General features: G+C 48.5%; 1 protein-coding gene across 1 annotated transcript in view; it reads right to left on the bottom strand.

Annotated features, from left to right (window-relative positions):
• LOC121290148 (sperm flagellar protein 1-like) overlaps window positions 1–19,093 on the bottom strand; it is a 115,227-nt gene that overhangs the window by 25,951 nt on the left and 70,183 nt on the right. Inside the window, exons 4-5 of the mRNA XM_041210419.1 lie at window positions 16,709–16,748; window positions 1,040–1,127 (exon numbers count right to left, since the gene is read on the bottom strand). Coding sequence (XP_041066353.1) covers window positions 1,040–1,127; window positions 16,709–16,748 — 128 coding nt within the window. The remainder of the gene's footprint in view (window positions 1–1,039; window positions 1,128–16,708; window positions 16,749–19,093) is intronic.

The following is a 19,093-nucleotide window of genomic DNA, read 5'->3' as shown; positions in this document are numbered from 1 at the left end:
TAGAAGGTAGACCATTTAGGACTAAGGTGAGGAGAAACTTCTTCACTCAGAGGGTGGTAAACCTATGGAATTCTCTGCCACAGGAGGCAGTGGAGGCCATTTCACTGAGTATATTTAAGAAGGAAAAGATAGGTTTCTCAACTCTAAAGGCATCAAGGGGCATGGGAAGAGCGCGGGAGTATGGCGTTGAGATAGAGGATCAGCCATCATCATAATGAATGGCAGAGCAGGCTTGAAGAGCCAAATGACCTACTCCTGCTCCTATTTTCTATGTTTCTATGGTAGCGGCTTGGTTGGATTTGGTGCATTATACTTTTAACATCAGAGTTGATGGAGTCAATATAAAAGGCTTCAATTATCGCACCATTCACTGGTAAGAAATTCTGATCCAGCCATGGCAATGTCAGATGCACAGTTTTACAGCACAGAGGTGGTTGTGAGGTCAATTAGACATGGTGAAGAGATTGAGTTGCCACAGTTTCCAATCATTGCCTCACCTCCATATTTCCTTTCTTGTTAAAGTCCTAGAACTCATCATTACCCTGCAGTTACATTTAATCCTCTCCTTGTTCCAGGCCCTGCAAGTAGGCAAACTCCACAAGCAACATGCTAAAGCCTACAGCCTCACCTACACACAGTACTGGCACATTGCCACCACCCTGCACTACTGGCGACCCTTTCTCCACAGCACAGAATGCATTCCTTATCTTCATTTTCAAATCCTTGTTCTTCTCCTCTAGCTTTATGCTCCATCCTATTCCAGCCCTCTCAAGATAAAGGTAAATATTCCACTACCCTTTTTAAGTATTTTTAGGCATATCCACCAGCTTTCAGTGATTCTGTACATGGACCCCTAAATCTCTCTGCTCACCCTCGGTTCCTAGCTTCCCACTATCTAGAAAATACCCTGGCCCACTCACTTAATCTACCTATATCATTTCACAACTTTCTATTATCACTTATGTTTATTGTTCTATTGAACTTAGTGTCATCAGCTGTACTCCTTTTTATCTATTCACAGAATTATGATTGGCAGTACCTCAACGCTGGATGGTCAGCTTGTAGTTGAATATAGTGATGATCCTCTGTTGTATAGCCCTTTGATCGTGGTGATGCCGGAAGCTGGCCTTGTGTGAGATGAAATAAATATGTCAATATAGTATGAAATCAAAATACTGTAGATGCTGGAAATCTGAAATAAAAACAGAAGGTGCTGAAAAAGCTCAGCCGGTCTGACAGCATCTGTGGAGAGAGGAATAGAGTTAATGTTTTGAGTCCGTATGTCTCTTATTCAGAGCTTGGATTTGGACTCAAAATGTTAACCCTGTTTCTCTCTCCACAGACACTGCCAGACTTGCTGAGTTTTTCCAGCATTTTCTATAAATATGTCAATACATTGGTAGGTTTTTCCAGAATAGTTCTCATTCGAGTAGTCGTGGAGTTACACAGAAACAAAGAGGAACAGGTGGCAAGAGTGAAATTTACAGTCAAGGAGTGAAAGAGAGATAAACTATAGTTAAAGACACACAATAACTAGTCTGAGCTCTGAAGAAGAGTCATACGGACGCGAAATGTTAACTCTGTCTTTCTCTCCACAGATGCTGTCAGAGCTGCTGAGTTGTTCCAGCACTCTTTGTTTTTGTTTCAGGTTTCCAGCATCCGCAGTATTTTGCCTTTATAATTAAAGCCATGCCTGTCGATTTGTATTCTTGCACATCTGGTTACAACTTTTATTTTTCCAATGCTCTCGCCTGAAGGTATGGCAGTTGACGGTGACAGCTTTCTAGCATCTCATCCACCTGATCATTCCAAGGACACGTGACTCGTCATAATGTGACATGGGGACAAATCACTTAAGGGTCTACATTTAAAACAAGTAGTACAGTTTGCTATTCAATTTTGGGTTTAAAGTCCCGGGCTCCCAATGATCATGCCAGTTTCTGGTATTTCTTAGTGATTCTTCAGGTGTGAACCCCAGCAGAGAAAATCAGCGGTCTAATCAATACTGGAGGAAATAACAACTAAATCCGATTCAATAATCATGAGAAGTTGATAAATGTGTGCATTTTCATTGGAGGAATCACCGGTCTAACTCCTGTGTAAAATGGGATTAGTGTGTTTGGAAATTCAAGTGCAGTCTTTAAACGCCAGTTCAGATTAACAATTGCAGCAACCAGTTGAAGGAGTAATAGATAAGTATGAAAGTGCTTGCCTTATTCAGTTCATTGGCAGGTCAATTGATTGGGTGCTTCATGAGTTGTCCCACTTTTCAAGAATGCCTGCCAAAGAAGCAGCTGGACTTACTTCAGTGAATAGAGGCGAAACAGACGGTTGAGTGCCAGTGGGAAAAAGACTCCCAAAAAAAAGTATCTTGTGCCATCTGAAGAGAGGCAATAAAAGGTGTCGAGTGCAACCTCTCTCGCCCACAGGACTGCAAGCTACTTCCCCAAGAAGATCAATGATCTAGATCGAGCAGATGAATATTCTGATCATTCTACATTTTCTCCTATGGGCACCAGCACACTCTTCACTCTCACAAATTAAAAGTTGCACAAATGGCCTGTTACGAGGCACTCTGTGAACCAAGAAGACTCAAAGGACGGAATCATGGCTGATTTGCACTAAGTGTGGTTGCGGGCGTGAGAAAAGTTGTTTTATCTGCTGGCCGCAATGGCAGGTTTTCGTGCCAAGTCATCCCATTCCCGCCGCGTCCCGCCTCATTAATAATGCATGCACTGGAAACACTCCGGATCGTTGGCAGGGTTACCTCTGATTCGTCCACCCATCATCACTTCAGGCCTTCAATAATCCGGGTGCCATAGTTAAAGGGCACCCCTGCACAGACCTAGCACTTTCTAAAGGATTGAAAGCTGCTGGAAAGACATGGTTGCCAAGGGGAGGAAACACGTTGTCCCCAAATTTAGCTTTCTCTCGCCTACTGTGCACAGTGGGAGCCCACTGTGAAGTCCTCTACCCCTGCTCTGGGTGAAGACCAGCAAGCAAGGTCACCAATCCAACATAGGAGGCGGTGGCAGACATGGTCAGCGCCAATACCCTAAAAAAGAGGATGAAAAATCTCCTCCGTTCCACCAGGGTAAGTCACATCACTCTCAACTCACAAAACCATCACACATCCACAAGGATATCACTCACTGCCAATTCAAGGGACATTACCATTCACTCTCACACACACCATCATCTGTGGATCGTGTCCTCATCCCGTCCATGGCACCACTCAACGCCCATGCATTTTTTAAAAATTCATTCATGGGATGTGGGCTTCGCTGGCTGGGCCAGCATTTATTGCTCATCCCTAGTTGCCCTTGAGAAGGTGGTGGTGAGCTGCCTTCATGAACCGCTGCAGTCCATGTGGTGTAGGTACACACACAGTGCTGTTAGGAAGGAAGTTCCAGGATTTTGACCCAGCGACAAGTGAAGGAATGGCGATATATTTTCAAGTCAGGATGGTGAGTGACTTGGAAGGGAACTTCCAGCTGGTGGTGTTCCCATCCATCTGCTGCCCCTTTCCTTCTAGATGGCAGCAATCGTGGATTTGGACGGTGCTGTCAAAGGAGCCTTGGTGAATTCCTGCAGTGCATCTTGTAGATGGTACACACTGCTGCTATTGCGCGTCGGTGGTGGAGAGAATGAATGTTTGTGGAAGTGGTGCCAATCAAGCGGGCTGCTTTGTCCTGGATGGTGTCAAGCTTCTTGAGTGTTGTGGGAGCTGCACTCATCTAGGCAAGTGGAAAGTAATCCATCACAGTCCTGACTTTTGCCTCGTAGACAGGCTTTGGGGAGTCAGGAGGTGAGTTAATCGTCGTAGGATTCCTAGCCTTTGACCTGCTCTTGTAGCCACTGTATTTATATGTCAGATTTGACACCAAAGTTGCAAACAGTCTGCTCAGCCTCAGATAGTTGCCAGAGAGGGGCATGAAGTCAGTAACGAGAGAATGGAGTTTGTGTGGGGGTTGAATTGCTTTCATAAAATATATGGATATGCACTTCAAATGCCTCAACCTACAGGGCTATGTATCAGGCACTGGAAAGTGGGATTTGGCTGGATGGCACTTTTTTGATCAGCATAGATACAATGGACCTCCTTCTGTGCTGTGTATTTCTATGACCCTATGCTCTATTGTTGCCAGAATGTTGTGGACAGGCATCACAGTGTTCCGTGATTCTCTCTGTGTGCTCTCAGCACCTTTCAGGTGGGGCTGGGCCCCATCTCTTCAACGTCTGTGACCAGTGACGCTGTACTCCTGAAGCGGTCAGGTGCTGAAGGTTGACAAAGGATCAGGTGCATTCAAAGTTTCACGGCTGTGTCTCTAAAATATGAACCTGATCACACAGTGCAAGTGAGCAGCCCTCAGCCAGGCAGGAGCCAGACATTCACAGAGGCTAGCTGATGATCTATGGAGTGTCCTCACTGCAAGTCGTCATCATCTTCCTGGAATCTAGCGACTATTAGGGCCTCCGCTGCATCTCCATGACATGAGCCTGATCACTGAGGATATGTGTGCTGCCATCAGCCACACAGGAGTCAAACAATCATAGATGCAAGGTAAGGATATTAGGGCTGTCCTCACTGCATCTCGTCATCATCCTCCACAAATCTTGCAGCTATGAGGGCCTCCCGAGCATGTCTGTCTTGCCTGGCCAGTGCAAAGGCCTCATCGCCAGTATCGTCACCTTGGAGGATCTCATCATCGCCATCCCCTTCGATGTCCTCCTCATCAAGGAGACATGTAGCTCCTCCATTTCCGCCTCAGCCAGGTCCTCCCACCGTTGCAGCGCCTGGTTTTGGAGCGCAGAGCAAACGACAATGACGTGCAACTCGCTCTGGGGGCTCTACTGCATTGCTCCACCAGACTTGTCGAGGCACAGGAATCTCATTTTCAAAATGCCTATTGTTTGCTCCACCAAAGTCCAGATCGCGGTATAAGCCTTGTTATGCCATCGCTCTGCGAAGCTGCTGCACTGGCGTCATTAGCCATGTCCTTTGTGGGTAGCCCTTGTCCCAGAAGAGCCAATCCTGTAGCCTCTCCAAACCCTGGAAGGTGTCAGGGGTCTGAGAACTGCTTAGGATGTGGGAGTTGTTGGACAAAACCTAGGAATCGTGTACAGACCTGTAGGATGTGTTTGTTGTGGTTGCACACCAGCAGAACATTCAGTGAGTTTGACGGTTGATGTAGTTGACTGCTTGTTGTCATGGAGGTCTAAGCATCACGTGAGTGCAGTCAATGACACCCTGAGTCAGTGAAAAACCAGAGATTTGTGCAAATCCTAGTGCTCTTGCTTCCTTACTTTCTTGACCCAGGGCAAAATGCACAAACTTCTGTGCCTTCATGAAGATGGTGTCTGTGACCTCCTGGATATACTTGTGCGTGGAGGCTTGTGAGATCCCGTGTAGGCTACCTGTGGAGCTGTGGAAGGAGCTACTTGCATAAATATTGAGCGCCACGGTCACTTTCATAGCTCTGGAAGTGGATGCCCTCCATGTCCCTGTGGCACCAAATCCTGCAGCAGATGGCATATGTGACCAGTTAGTTCCCTAGGTTCTCAGTCATCTGCAGGAATGTCTGTAGACCCTGGGTCTAGCAAGGCATCTATGAGCGATGGCTCACTATGGATCTTCAGCTGCGTGTGCCCCTTCAGCTTGAGGAGGTGCTCCTCCCTTTGCCGAGCCAGGCGCCTCCCCTGCTCTCTTCTTCTTCTCTTCTCCCTGTAAGCCATGAGGCATATTGCTGAATCACCAGGCTCCATGATCTTGATGTTTTCCTCCTTCAGGATCAAAGAGGGAGATGCGTGGGCAGCATAGGTGACCCAAGAACCTCTCTTGGTTAAGTCTGAAGGTGCCTTCACGAATGCAGGAGAGTGATGGTCACCACTAGGATTGCCAGTTTATTGTGCGCTCAGTAGCTGTCCGAAACCACCCCTCACCTCTGTCCCATTCCACTTGACTGATTGGCAGCAGCTTCAGTCACTAGGCTGCATGCCGTGCTCTCAGCTCAGGTGTAGGCATTCTCCTAACACACAATGCAAGGCTGTGCTGTTAGCTTGAACCGTGATGGATACTGGTCCAAACTTTAATTACGACATTGCAAGGGGATGTAAGTGCCTCTGCCAATGGCAGCGCTATGGCTGCCTTTTGCAAGGGGATTCTACAACTTGCCCAGTCAGCCAATTGCTCTGCGGCCCCCTAAAATGGACATTAATTTGCAGTCTGCGTCTGAGGGGTGAAAGGTTCTGGACCATTTGGTGGCACTTTCATGCTTTTGTGTTGCTTGAGTGGACAGAAAAGCTTCAGAGGCCTGACTCCAAGCATGTCAATGGATCTGCTGCTGAACCATCTCAGCTGCAGCTGCGGAAGAATGCTCACCTTTGACAAGCTTTTCCAGGTGTGTGGCCGCTTTTCTCACCACCGCTCCCCCTCCCACCACCCCCCACACACCCCAGCCCCGGCACGTGCTTGAGTACTTCCTTCAGTCTGTGCTGCCTTGCCCCCCGACACTGCCGGCATGTGCGTGAGTACTTATTTCAGTCTGTGCTGCCTCGCGCCCCCCACCCCCCAACTGTCACCCATCCCCGGCCTAGAGCCCTTGCCCCGGCACCACCAGGAAGAAGCAACTTGTCTGCGCCCCCTGTGAATGCATGCCGCCTCTTTCTTGATGTCCCACGGGCGATGCTTGTGAGCACTGTGCAAGGCTGCGTGCACTCACCTCCAAGTTCCCTTCGAGTTCAGGTCACCTCAGGTGCATGCCTTTGAATGGCAGTCGTGAAGCACGCTGTTCTGAAGTCACGCCAATGTGGGTGGCAAATTTACTGTGGGAGGATGATTCAAGCGAGCAGGGCTCTTAATGAGATGTTAAAGTATTGGAATTAGGTTCCTCACGTGTGGTGGCGGGAAACCTGACCGCCATTGATGGGTGGAGAGAACGATTGCAAACTGGTTCATGACGGTGTGAAACCAATTTTTGGCCTTTGTGCATTATTGTTTCCCCCCCTATCCCCTGCCCATCATGACACCTGGCGCCAATGGGGTCAGAAAATTCAGGCCTAAGTTGGGATCTTAATACTATGTGTATAAACTGTCCCCTTACAGCAATGTGGAAAATTGCCCAGGTATGTCCTGTACACAAATAGCAGGAAAAATCTAGCCCAGCCAATTGCCGCCTCATCAGTCTATTCTCCATCATCAGTAAAGTGAAGAAAGAGGTCATTAACAGTGCTATCAAGTGGCACTTGCTTAGCAATAACCTGATCACTGACGCCCAGTTTGGGTTCCACCAGGGCCACTCAGTTCCTGACCTCATTACAGCCTTGGTTCAAACACGGACAAAAGAGCTGAACTCCCAACGTGAGGTGAGAGTGACTGCCCTTGACATCAAGGCCGCATTTGACTGAGTGTGGCACCAAAGAGCCCTAGCAAAACTGGAATCAATGAGAATAACAGGGAAAACTCTCCGCAGGTTAGAGTCATACCTAGCAGAAAGGAAGATAGTTGTGGTCATTGGAGGTTAGCCATCTCAGCTCCAGGACATCACTGCTGGAGTTCCTCAGGGTAGTGTCCTTGGCCCAACCATCTTCAGCTGCTTCATCAATAACCTTACTTCTGTCATAAGGTCAGAAGTGGGGATGTTCACTGATGATTGCACAATGTTCAGCACCATTCGCAACTACTCAGATACTGAAGCAGTCCATCTCCAAAGCGTGGAAAACATCCAGGCTTGTGCTGACACATGGTAAGTAATATTCATGCCACACAAGTGCCAGGCAATGACCATCTCTAACAAGAGAGAATCTAACCATCATCCCATGACATTCAATGGGCTAAATCCCCCACTATCAACATCCTGGGGGTTACCATTGACCAAAAGCTGAACTAGACTAGCCATATAAATACTGTGGCTACAAGAGCAGGTCAGAGGTGAGGAATCCTGTGACAAGTAACTCACCTCCTGACTCCCCAAAGCCTGTCCACCATCTAAAAGGCACAAATTAGGAGTGTGATAGAATATCTCTCCCCTTGCCTGGATGAGTGCAGCTTCAACAATACTCAAGAAGCTTGACACCATCCAGGACAAAGCAGCCGCTTGATTGGCACCACATCCACAAACATTCACTCCACCACCGACACACAGTGGCAGCAGTGTGTACCATCTAAAGATGCACTGCAGAAACTAACATCTAGGGCAGTAGACATATAGAGCTGGATTTTGCCATTGTCGGGTGGGCTTGGGAGCGGCTGCAAAACCGGCCACCACTCACCATCAGCACCCGCCACAATTTAACGCTGGTGGGATAATTAAGACCCACCCAGTGTGAAACGTGGCTCATCACTGGACGTGAAGGGCCGAAGGGCCTGTTTGCCGCCGGGCCCAATGGTGACCTGGTGGCCGGTATAAAGAAGGCCTAAGCAGCTCCAGAAAGGCTACCAGGGAAGGACGTCTGGCTGCCGTTTTGAAGATGCACTCAAGTACAGCAGCAAACACCAGGCAGGTGGGCAGGTCGGGTATGCATTCAGCCCCCGCTTTTCGGATTAATGCCTCGTGATCTTGCTGGAGGAGGTGGCTGCCAGGAGGGACACCCTTGTCTTGAGAGATGGGAGGAGGAGGCTGCACCTCACCAAGAGGGCACGGGAGGAGGTTGCAGCCCGGTGAGCAGCCATGACGTTGTGCGGCACACATGGGTGCAGTGCCGGAAGCGCTTCAATGACCCACTGCACTTAAGAAGGATGAGTACCATATTGGCATGGGTTAGTGTGCAGAAGCATTAAGGTGTGGCTCTCCCCCATGGACCTCAGGAGTGTTAGAGTCTGAGTTCCAATTGTCAATCAAGTCAGAGTTGGCCAAGGGATTGAGTGAGCCCTGGCTGCTTGGACTGAGTGCCTTGCGGCTTGAGGTTCACAACTCTGATGTGCCCTGTGAGGTGTTCCTCAGCTGGAGTTGGCCAGGCTGCAATGGTGCTGCAGGTAGAGAGTGGATTAATCAATGCTTCTCTGTCCTTTCAGGAGAAGACAAACCATAACCAAGCCGAGAGGGCATGTACAGACGGAGGCCCACCCAACCTGGTGATGTTCTCCCAGTTCGAGCAAGATGTCCTGGAGCTCGAGAGCCAGCACGCTCCCTGTGCAACGAGGCGTGGAGAGGTGGGGGTGCCAGACGAACGTAAGAGCACAGTGCACAGAGGGGAGACTTTTGGATTGTGCAACCATTCTAGTGCAGTCTCCTCATGGATGTGAGCCTCGAACCTGAAAGATGATGGCACCATGATGTAGATCTTCACTGTCTCACTAGGGTGCCTGGCATGCACAGTGACAGTGTGATGACAAACTAATGAAATGTCCTTCTTCTCCTTTTTAGGTTTGCCAGCAGGCATTTGGCATCTGAGACCCCAAAGGGCCACTGACGTTGGAGGACCAGTGGGCATCATTGTCATCTGTGTCACATCCGCTCTCTAAAGCAGGCACCAGCACAGATACCAGCACTTTCATGGGCATTAGATCGGCAGCTCGTATCTCAGTACACATTGGTGTGGGCACCACACTCGCTTGAGGTGTAGGTGGAGGCAGAGAGTGCCCAGGGCGCTGGCAGTCAGAGGACTGCTGGAGACCAGGGCACTGCTCAGTTGGTGGCTGATTGTGAGCCTCTGGAGTTGTCCATTAGGTAGCAGATGCTGGATGTTGAGCGAGATGTGCGAGAGGATCTGGCGGAGATCCATGAGGGTATGCGTGCCATGGTCTCCATGATGGAGAAGTCCATGCAGAGCATGAGCACAGCGTTGACCATCATGGGGGCGAGTACACTGCCTCCTCCGTTGAGAGAGTGGCGACTCTTATTGAGAGGCTGGTCCAGGGACAGAATGAAGGGTTCCTGGGGTTGCGCTCGGATCTGCAAACCCTCAGGTGTTCAGTGTCAGTGTGGGAGATGGATGAGGCAGTATCCCAGTTAGGTGCCTGTCCATCAATGGCAAGCAGGGAGGCCCATAGCAACCTCACGTTGGCGCACAAGCTGCCTGCCGTCTCAGCGGGCTCCTCTCAGGGCGCTCTGGATGATGGCAGTAGCTCCTCCGCCCCTCTGCCAGTGACCATGGCATCTGATGAGGCTGCAGCGACTGGGGGGATGCCTGCCGTGGCACTGGCCACTCCCTCCCAGTTGGGGAGAGCACAGCCTCCACTGGCCAGAAGATGACCACCAAGGTTATCAAGGCTGACAAGGCAGCAGGGTCAGCAGGTTGTCTCCAATGCTGGTGCCGGTGAGGACGGAGCACCTAGCACTTGCAAGCGTAAGTTAAAGGCACCATGAGCACAAAAGGGACAGGTCACAGGTGAGTTTTATGTTCACTGATGTTTAATTAATATATACTGATCTGGGAATTAAGACAAGAGAAGCTTATGCACATAATCTATAATTGTTAAAATGATATAAATTTTGTTTTTGCCATCATAGCCTGAGTATGCTTCACCTTTTTATTTTATTGGTGCAGGGTACGCCAATATGTACACGTGGCTCTGAACTTTATTGCACAGGTGCTGAGTGTTCTTTCTGTTCAAATGAATGTTTCCTATCCAGGATGGAAGAGGCAGCCCTGGCATGCATTTGAAACTGATCTTTGGTAGCCTAGCTGAAAAACCATTGGATCAAGGCTACCCTGGTGCCCCTGCCTCCTTGGAGATTACTGAGGTCTGGCTCCATGCCCTCAGCATTCTCCTCACGGTGCTCCTCTTTGGATTCACCACTGGACTCATCATCTGTGGCCTGTGCAGCTGCGTCAAGATCCCCATCATCCAGTGGGACCCACTTGCCAGTGCCAGATTGTAAGAGAGTGCAATGTGCAACCATGATCAGTGAGACCCGCTCTGGGGCGGGGGGGTACTGTAGTACTCCTCATGAACGGTCCAGGATTCGGAAGTGCATCTTGAGAAGAACTATGGTCCTCTCTACCACCGCCCTTGTGGAGCCATCACTCATATTGTAACTCTTCTCTGCCTCTGTTCTTGGGTGGCGGAGAGGCATCATAAGCCACCTTTTGAGAGGATAGCCCTTGTCACCCAGCAGCCATCCATCCAGTCAAGCTGGAGCACTGAACAGCCTCGGCATCTGGGAGTGCCTGAGGATATACGTGTCATGGGAGCTGCCTGGGTACCTTGCATAGACTTGCAAAATCTGCATCCTATGGTCACAAACTATTTGCATGTTCATGGGGTGGAATCCCTTCCTGTTGACGAAGGCTGGCACCTTGATGGCCACATGTGTGCAGTTGATGGCACTCTGGACACAGGGGAACCCAGCAATTGCTGCAAAGCCTCTGGCTCACTCAGCGTGGCTGGCTTTGTCCGTATGGTAAAGAATAAAAGTCAGTACCCGTCTGAACAGAGCTTCTGTCACCAGTTTGACACAACTATGGACAGCTGATTGGGACACTCCACACAGATCACCCACTGAGACCTGGAAAGAGCCAGAGGCATAGAGGTTGAGGGCCACTGTTACCTTCAGAGCCACTGGCATGGGGTGTCCACCCATAAAGTCAGAGCTGATTTCAGGCCCAATCATCTGGCAAATGGAGATTATGGTCTCCCTTGGGAGGCGGAGCCTCTTTCGGCATTGCACCTCAGACATGTTGAGGTAGGTGCATCATCGCCTGTGAACCCGAGCAGCAGGATAGTGGTATCTTCTGAGGCCCCTTCCACCTTGGACTACCTGCTGGCCCTACACCCCTTGTGCTTGCACCTCTCCTCCCATAGGTTGCACCTCTGCAAGCTGCACTGGGACACCTGGCCTCCTCTCCTTTCTGCCCCTCTCTTCCTCCTCAAAGGAGGTGCCTCCAGTGGAGACCACAAGCGCCATTACCAGGGTAAAGGAAGGCTGTCGGATACCTGGAAGGGTCAACGTAGTCTGAATCCTTCAGGGGTCTGGCAGACAGCAATGAGCCCTGAAACGATGTCTGGAAATGCTAAGAATGAAGCCCCAAACAGAGATGAAGCTGCCAAGTGCCAATAGGCAACCAGCTGCAAACTATCTCCAAATCTGCTCACTGCTCACACTGGCAATGCTGTGAACCTTTTTATCCCGCCCTTGGATGAGGTTTGTGAAAATGTCGGCTGGCCACCTGCCCGTTTTGCCCGTGGGACAAGCAGAAAATCGCACGAGCAACGAAAAATCACAGGCAATTAGATTGTTAATGGCCTTAAGTGGCCATGTTAATTAATGGCAGACGCTGCTACTCCAGCCATGCACGCTTGCTGAGCGAAATATCACGCGAGTGCGTGATGATGTCGGGATGCCGGGCCGAAGTCATCGCGCACTATCTTATTCCCATTCAGGTCGGTGTGGACACGGCCACGGGATGAAAGATTCATCCCATGGGAACACCACCGCATGGAGGTTCCACTCACCATCCTGGCTTGGAAGTATATCACCGTCCCTTCACTGTCACTGTCAAAATCCTGGAACTCCCTCCCTAACAGCACTGTGGGTGTACCTACACCACATGGCCTGCAGCAGTTCAAGAAGGCAGCTCACCACCACCTTCTCAAGGGCAACTAGGAATGGGCAATACATGCTGACCCAGCCAGCGAAGCCCACATTCCGTGAATGAATTTAAAAAAAATGCATGCCCAACTTTAATTAAAAGATAAAAACAGAATTACCTGGAAAAACTCAGCAGGTCTGGAAGCATCAGTGGAGAAGAAAAGAGTTGACGTTTCAAGTCCTCATGACCCTTCAACAGAACTGAGTGAATATTAGGAGAGGGGTGAAATATAAGCTGGTTTAAGGGGGAGGCGGGGGGGGGGGGGGGGGGGGGGGGGGGTAGAGAAGTGGGGGGGTGGTGTGGTTGTAGGGACAAGCAAGCAGTGATAGGAGCAGATAATCAAAAGATGTCACAGACAAAGGAACAAAGAGGTGTTGAAGGTGGTGATATTATCTAAACAAATGTGCTAATTAATAATGGATGGCAGGGCACTCAAGGCACAGCTCTGGTGGGGGTGGGGTGGAAAGACTAGCAGGGCATAAAAGATTTAAAAATAATGGAAATAGGACGGAAAAGAAAAATCTATATAAATGATTGGAAAAAAACAAAAGGAAGGGGGAAGAAACGGAAAAGGGGTGGGGATGGAGGAGGGAGTTCAAGATCTAAAGTTGTTGAATTCAATATTCAGTCCGGAAGGCTGTAAAGTGCCTAGTTGGAAGATGAGGTGCTGTTCTTCCAGTTTGCGTTGAACTTCACTGGAACAATGCAGCAAGCCAAGGTCAGACATGTGGGCAAGAGAGCAGGGTGGAGTGTTAAAATGGCAAGCGACAGGAAGGTTTGGTTCTTTCTTGCAGACAGACCGCAGGTGTTCTGCAAAGCAGTCGCCCAGTTTACGTTTGGTCTCTCCAATGTAGAGGAGACCGCATTGGGAGCAACGAATGCAGTAGACTAAGTTGGGGGAAATGCAAGTGAAATGCTGCTTCACTTGAAAGGAGTGTTTGGGCCCTTGGACGGTGAGGAGAGAGGAAGTGAAGGGGCAGGTGTTGCATCTTTCGCTTGGGCATGGGGAGGTGCCATAAGTAGGGGTTGAGGAGTAGGGGGTGATGGAGGAGTGAACCAGGGTGTCTCGGAGGGAACGATCCCTACGGAATGCTGCCGGGTGGGTGAAGGGAAGATGTGTTTGGTGGTGGCATCATGCTGGAGTTGGCGGAAATAGCAGAGGATGATCCTTTGAATGCGGAGGCTGGTGGGGTGATAAGTGAGGACAAGGGGGACCCTATCATGTTTTTGGGAGGGAGGAGAAGGCTTGAGGGCGGATGCGCGGGAGATGGGCCGGACACGGTTGAGGGCCCTGTCGACGACCGTGGGTGGAAAACCTCGGTTAAGGAAGAAGGAGGACATGTCAGAAGAACTGTTTTTGAAGGTAGCATCATCAGAACAGATGTGACGGAGGCGAAGGAACTGAGAGAATGGGATGGAGTCCTTACAGGAAGCGGGCTGTGAGGAGCTGTGGTCAAGGTAGCTGTTGGAGTCGGTAGGCTTGTAATGGATATTAGTGGACAGTCTATCACCAGAAATTGAGACAGAGAAGTCAAGGAAGGGAAGGGAAGTGTCAGAGATGAACCATGTGAAAATGATGGAGGGGTGGAGATTGGAAGCAAAGTTAATAAATTTTTCCAAGTCCCGATGAGAACATGAAGCAGCAGCGAAGTAATCATCGATGTACCGGAGAAAGAGTTGTGGGAGGGGACTGGAGCAGGACTGGAACAAGGAATGTTCCACATACCCCATAAAGACACAAGCATTGCTGGGGCCCATGCAGGTACCCGTAGCCACACTTTTTATTTGGAGGAAGTGAGAGGAGTTGAAGGAGAAATTGTTCAGTGTGAGAACAAGTTCAGCCAGACGGAGGAGAGTAGTGGTGGATGGGGATTGTTTGGGCCTCTGTTCGAGGAAGAAGCTAAGGGCCCTCAGACCATCCTGGTGGTGGATGGAGGTGTAGAGGGATTGGACGTCCATGGCGAAGAGGAAGTGGTTGGGGCCAGGGAACTGGAAATTGTTGATGTGACGTAAGGTGTCAGACGAATCACGGATGTAGGTGGGAAGGGACTGGACAAGGGGAGAGGGAAGGGAGTCAAGATAACGAGAAATGAGTTCCGTGGGGCAGGAACAAGCTGACACGATCGGTCTACCAGACAGTTCTGTTTGTGGATTTTGGGTAGGAGGTAGAAGCGGGCCATCTCGACCATAGACCGATCGTGTCAGCCTGTACCTGCCCCATGGAACTAATTTCTCGGTATCTTGACTCCCTTCTCTTTATGGGGTATGTGGAACATTCCTTGTTCCAGTCCTATTCCGGCCCCCTTCCACAACTCTTTCTCCGGTACATCGATGATTACTTCAGTGCTGCTTCATGCTCTCGTCGGGACTTGGAAAAATTTATTAATTTTGCTTCCAATCTCCACCCCTCCATCATTTTCACATGGTCCATCTCTGACACTTCCCTTCCCTTCCTTGACTTCTCTGTCTCAATTTCTAGTGATAGACTGTCCACTAATATCCATTACAAGCCTACTGACTCCCACAGCTACCTCGACTACAGCTCCTCACAGCCCGCTTCCTGTAAGGACTCCATCCCATTCTCTCAGTTCCTTCGCCTCCGTCGCATCTGTTCTGATGATGCTACCTTCAGAAACAGTTCTTCTGACATGTCCTCCTTCTTCCTTAACTGAGGTTTTCCACCCACGGTTGTTGACAGGGCCCTCAACCGTGTCCGGCGCACCTCCCGCGCATCCGCCCTCACGCCTTCTCCTTCCTCCCAGAAACATGATAGGGTCCCCCTTGTCCTCACTTACCACCCCACCAGTCTCCGCATTCAAAGGATCATCCTCTGCCATTTCCACCAACTCCAGCATGATGCCACCACCAAACACATCTTCCCTTCACCCCCCTGGCAGCATTCCGTAGGGATCGTTCCCTCTGGGACACCCTGGTCCACTCCTCCATCACCCACTACTCCTCAACCCCTAGCTATTGCACTCCCCATGCCCAAGCATAAGATGCAACACCTGCCCCTTCACTTCCTCTCTCCTCACCGTCCAAGGCCCAAACACTCTTTTCAAGTGAAGCAGCATTTCATTTGCATTTCCCCCAACTTTGTCTATTGCATTTGTTGCTCCCAATGCGGTCTCCTCTACATTGGAGACACCAAACGTAAACTGGGCGACCGTTTTGCAGAACACCTGTGGTCTGTCCGCAAGAAAGACCCAAACCTTCCTGTCGCTTGCCATTTTAACACTCCACCCTGCTCTCTCGTCCACATGTCTGTCCTTGACTTGCTGCATTGTTCCAGTGAAGCCCAACGCAAACTGGAAGAACAGCACCTCATCTTCCGACTAGGCACTTTACAGCCTTCAGGACTGAATATTGAATTCAACAACTTTAGGTCTTGAACTCCCTCCTCCATCCCCACCCCCTTTCCGTTTCTTCCCCCTTCCTTTTATTTTTTCCAATAATTTATATAGATTTTTCTTTTCCCACCTATTTCCATTATTTTTAAATCTTTTATGCCCTGCTGGTCTTTCCACCCCACCCCCACTAGAGCTGTACCTTGAGTGCCCTGCCATCCATTCTTAATTAGCACATTCACCACCTTCAACACCTCTTTGTTCCTTTGTCTGTGACATCTTTTGATTATCTGCTCCTATCACTGCTTGCTTGTCTCTACAACCACACCACCCCCCCGCCACTTCTCTCGCCCCCCCACCCCCCCACCTTAAACCAGCTTATATTTCACCCCTCTCCTAATATTCACTCAGTTCTGTTGAAGGGTCATGAGGACTCGAAACGTCAACTCTTTTCTTCTCCGCCGATGCTGCCAGACCTGCTGGGTTTCTCCAGGTAATTCTGTTTTTGTTTTGGATTTTCAGTATCCACAGTTTTCTGTTTTTAATTAAAAGATTGTGGTTAATAATTTCTCTGAGAGCAGTTTCCATGGAAACTACATACTTCAGACTGACAATAGGTTTTTGTGCAATAATGTCCCTCCCTTCTTTCATTCATTTCCAATTAAAGGAGGATTAAAAATTTCAACACTGCACATACTGGAAAATCAATACAAACATTCACATGAAACTGAGCACCAATTTATTTCGAGTAAAAGCAGTTTTTGCAAATTGACAATTCTCAGAGATTTTAGCTATATATCAATTTTACATTTTAAATAAACTCTTACCTATGTCTTGTTCCATTGCTGTGCTATAATACTCATGGTCCTATGAAAAACAAGACGAAAAGGTTATTGGAAACACTCCTTTCAGCAGTGTTGCAGCAAAATGAGTAAAGATGAGATTGAGATTTGAAACCAGCCATGGCCCCTTGGGCATTCCAGATTTTAACTGCTCCATCACTGGCAGCCGTCCCTTCAGTTGCCGAGGCCCTAAGCATTCTGCCTTTCTACCCCTCTTTTCCTCCTCTAAGATTCTCATTAAAGCCTACCTCTTTGACCAAGCTCATCCACCTTAATATCTCCTCATGTGTCAAATCTTGTTTATCAATGCTTTTGTGAAATGTATTGGGATGTTTGATGATGCTAAAAGTGCTTTATAGTTCTATACAAGAACACAAGAAATAGGAGCAGGAATACACCATATGGCCCACCAAGTGATCAGTCAGTATGGTTGTGGATGTTTTCGGGCATCAATTCCATTTTCTTGCCTGATCTCCATATCATTTACTTACTGTCGATCCCAGCCGTAAATATACTCAACGATAGAGCAACCATACCCTATGTGGGAGATAATTCCAAAGATTCACAATCCTTAGAGTGAAGTAATTTCTTCTCATCTCAGTCCAACCATGCGGCTCAACCATGGATAACAAAAGAAATTAAGGATAGTATTAGATCCAAAGAGGAGTCATATAAAGCTTCTAGAAAAAGTAGCAAACTTGAGAATTGGGAGAGTTTAGAATTCAGCAAAGGAGGACAAGGTATTGATTAAGAGGGGAAAACAATGAAAGTAAACTTGCAAGGGACATAAAAGCAGACTGTAAAAGCTCCTTTAAATATGTAAAAAGAAAAAGACTAGTGAAGACAAATGTAGGCCCCTTAGTCTGAAACGGGAGAATTTATAACAGAAAGCAAGGAAATGGCAGAGCAATTAAACAACTTTTTTAGTTCTGTCTTCACAGAGGAAGACACAAATAGCTTTCCAGAAATACTAGGGAATCAAGGGTCTAGTGAGAAGGAGGAGTTGAAGGAAATTAGTATTACTAAAACAATAGTCTGGAGAAATTAATGAAAACCGATAAATCCCCAAGGCTCAATAATCTACATCCCAGGGTACTAAGGGAGGTGGCCATGGAAATAGTGGTTGTGTTGGTTGTCATCTTCCAAAATTCTGTAGATTCTGGAACAGTCCCAGCAGACTGGAGGGTGGAAAATGTAACCCCACTATTTCAAAAAGGAGGGAAGGAGAAAATAGCGAATTACAGACAGGTTAGCCTAACTTCAGTAGTAGGGAAAATACTAGAGTCTGTTATGAAGGATGTGATAACAGGACACTCAGAAAACATCAACAGGATTAGACAAAGTCAACATGGGTTTATGAAAGGGAAATCATGTTTGACAAATAGCTGGAGTTTTTTGAGCAGGTAACGAGTAGAATAGTTAAGGGAGAACCAGTGGATGTGGTGTATTTGGATATTTTTTATTCATTCAAGGAACATGGGCTTCGCTGGCTGGGCCAGCATTTATTGCCCATCCCTAGTTGCCCTTGAGAAGGTGGTGGTGAGCTGCCTTCTTGAACCACTGCAGTCCATGTAGTGTAGGTACACCCACAGTGCTGTAGGAAGGGAGTTCTAGGATTTTGACCGAGCAACAGTGAAGAAATGGCGATATATTTCCAAGTCAGGATGGTGAATGGCTTGGAGGGGAACTTCCAGGTAGTGGTGTTCCCATCTATATGCTGCCTTTGTCCTTCTAGATGGTAGTGGTCGTGGGTTTGGAAGGTGATGTCGAAGGAGCCTTGGTGAATTCCTGCAGTGCACCTTGTAGATGGTACACACAACTGCCACTGTGTGTTGGTGGTGGAGGGAGTGAATGTTTGTGGATGTGGTGCCACTCAAGCAGGCTGCTTTGTCCTGGATAGTGTCAAGCTTCTTGAGCGTTGTTGGAGCTGTACTTATCCAGGCAAGTTGAGAGAATTCCATCACACTCCTGACTTTTGCCTTGTGGATGGTGGAAAGTCTTTGGGGAGTTACTTGTCACAGGATTCCTAGCCTCTGACCTGCTCTTGTAGCCACAGTATTTATATGGCTAACCCATTTTAGTTTCGGTCAATGGTAACCCCTAGGATGTTGATAGTAGGGGATTCAGTGATGATAATGCCATTGAACATCAAAGGGCGATGCTTGGATTCTCTCTTGTTGGAGATGGTCATTGCCTAGCTTGTGTGGCGCAAATGTTACTTGCCACTTGGCAGCCCAAGGCTGGATATTGTCCAGATCCTGCTGCATTTGTTCATGGACTGCTTCAGTATCTGAGGAGTCGCAAATGGTGCTGAACATTGTGCAATCATCAGCGAACATCTCCACTTCTGAGCTTATGATGGAAGGAAGG

This window comes from Carcharodon carcharias, chromosome 1, assembly GCF_017639515.1.
Source record: "Carcharodon carcharias isolate sCarCar2 chromosome 1, sCarCar2.pri, whole genome shotgun sequence".
Taxonomy (NCBI): domain Eukaryota; kingdom Metazoa; phylum Chordata; class Chondrichthyes; order Lamniformes; family Lamnidae; genus Carcharodon; species Carcharodon carcharias.
The sequence above is the reverse complement of the archived record's forward strand: the minus strand, read 5'-3'. Positions and strand labels throughout refer to the sequence as shown.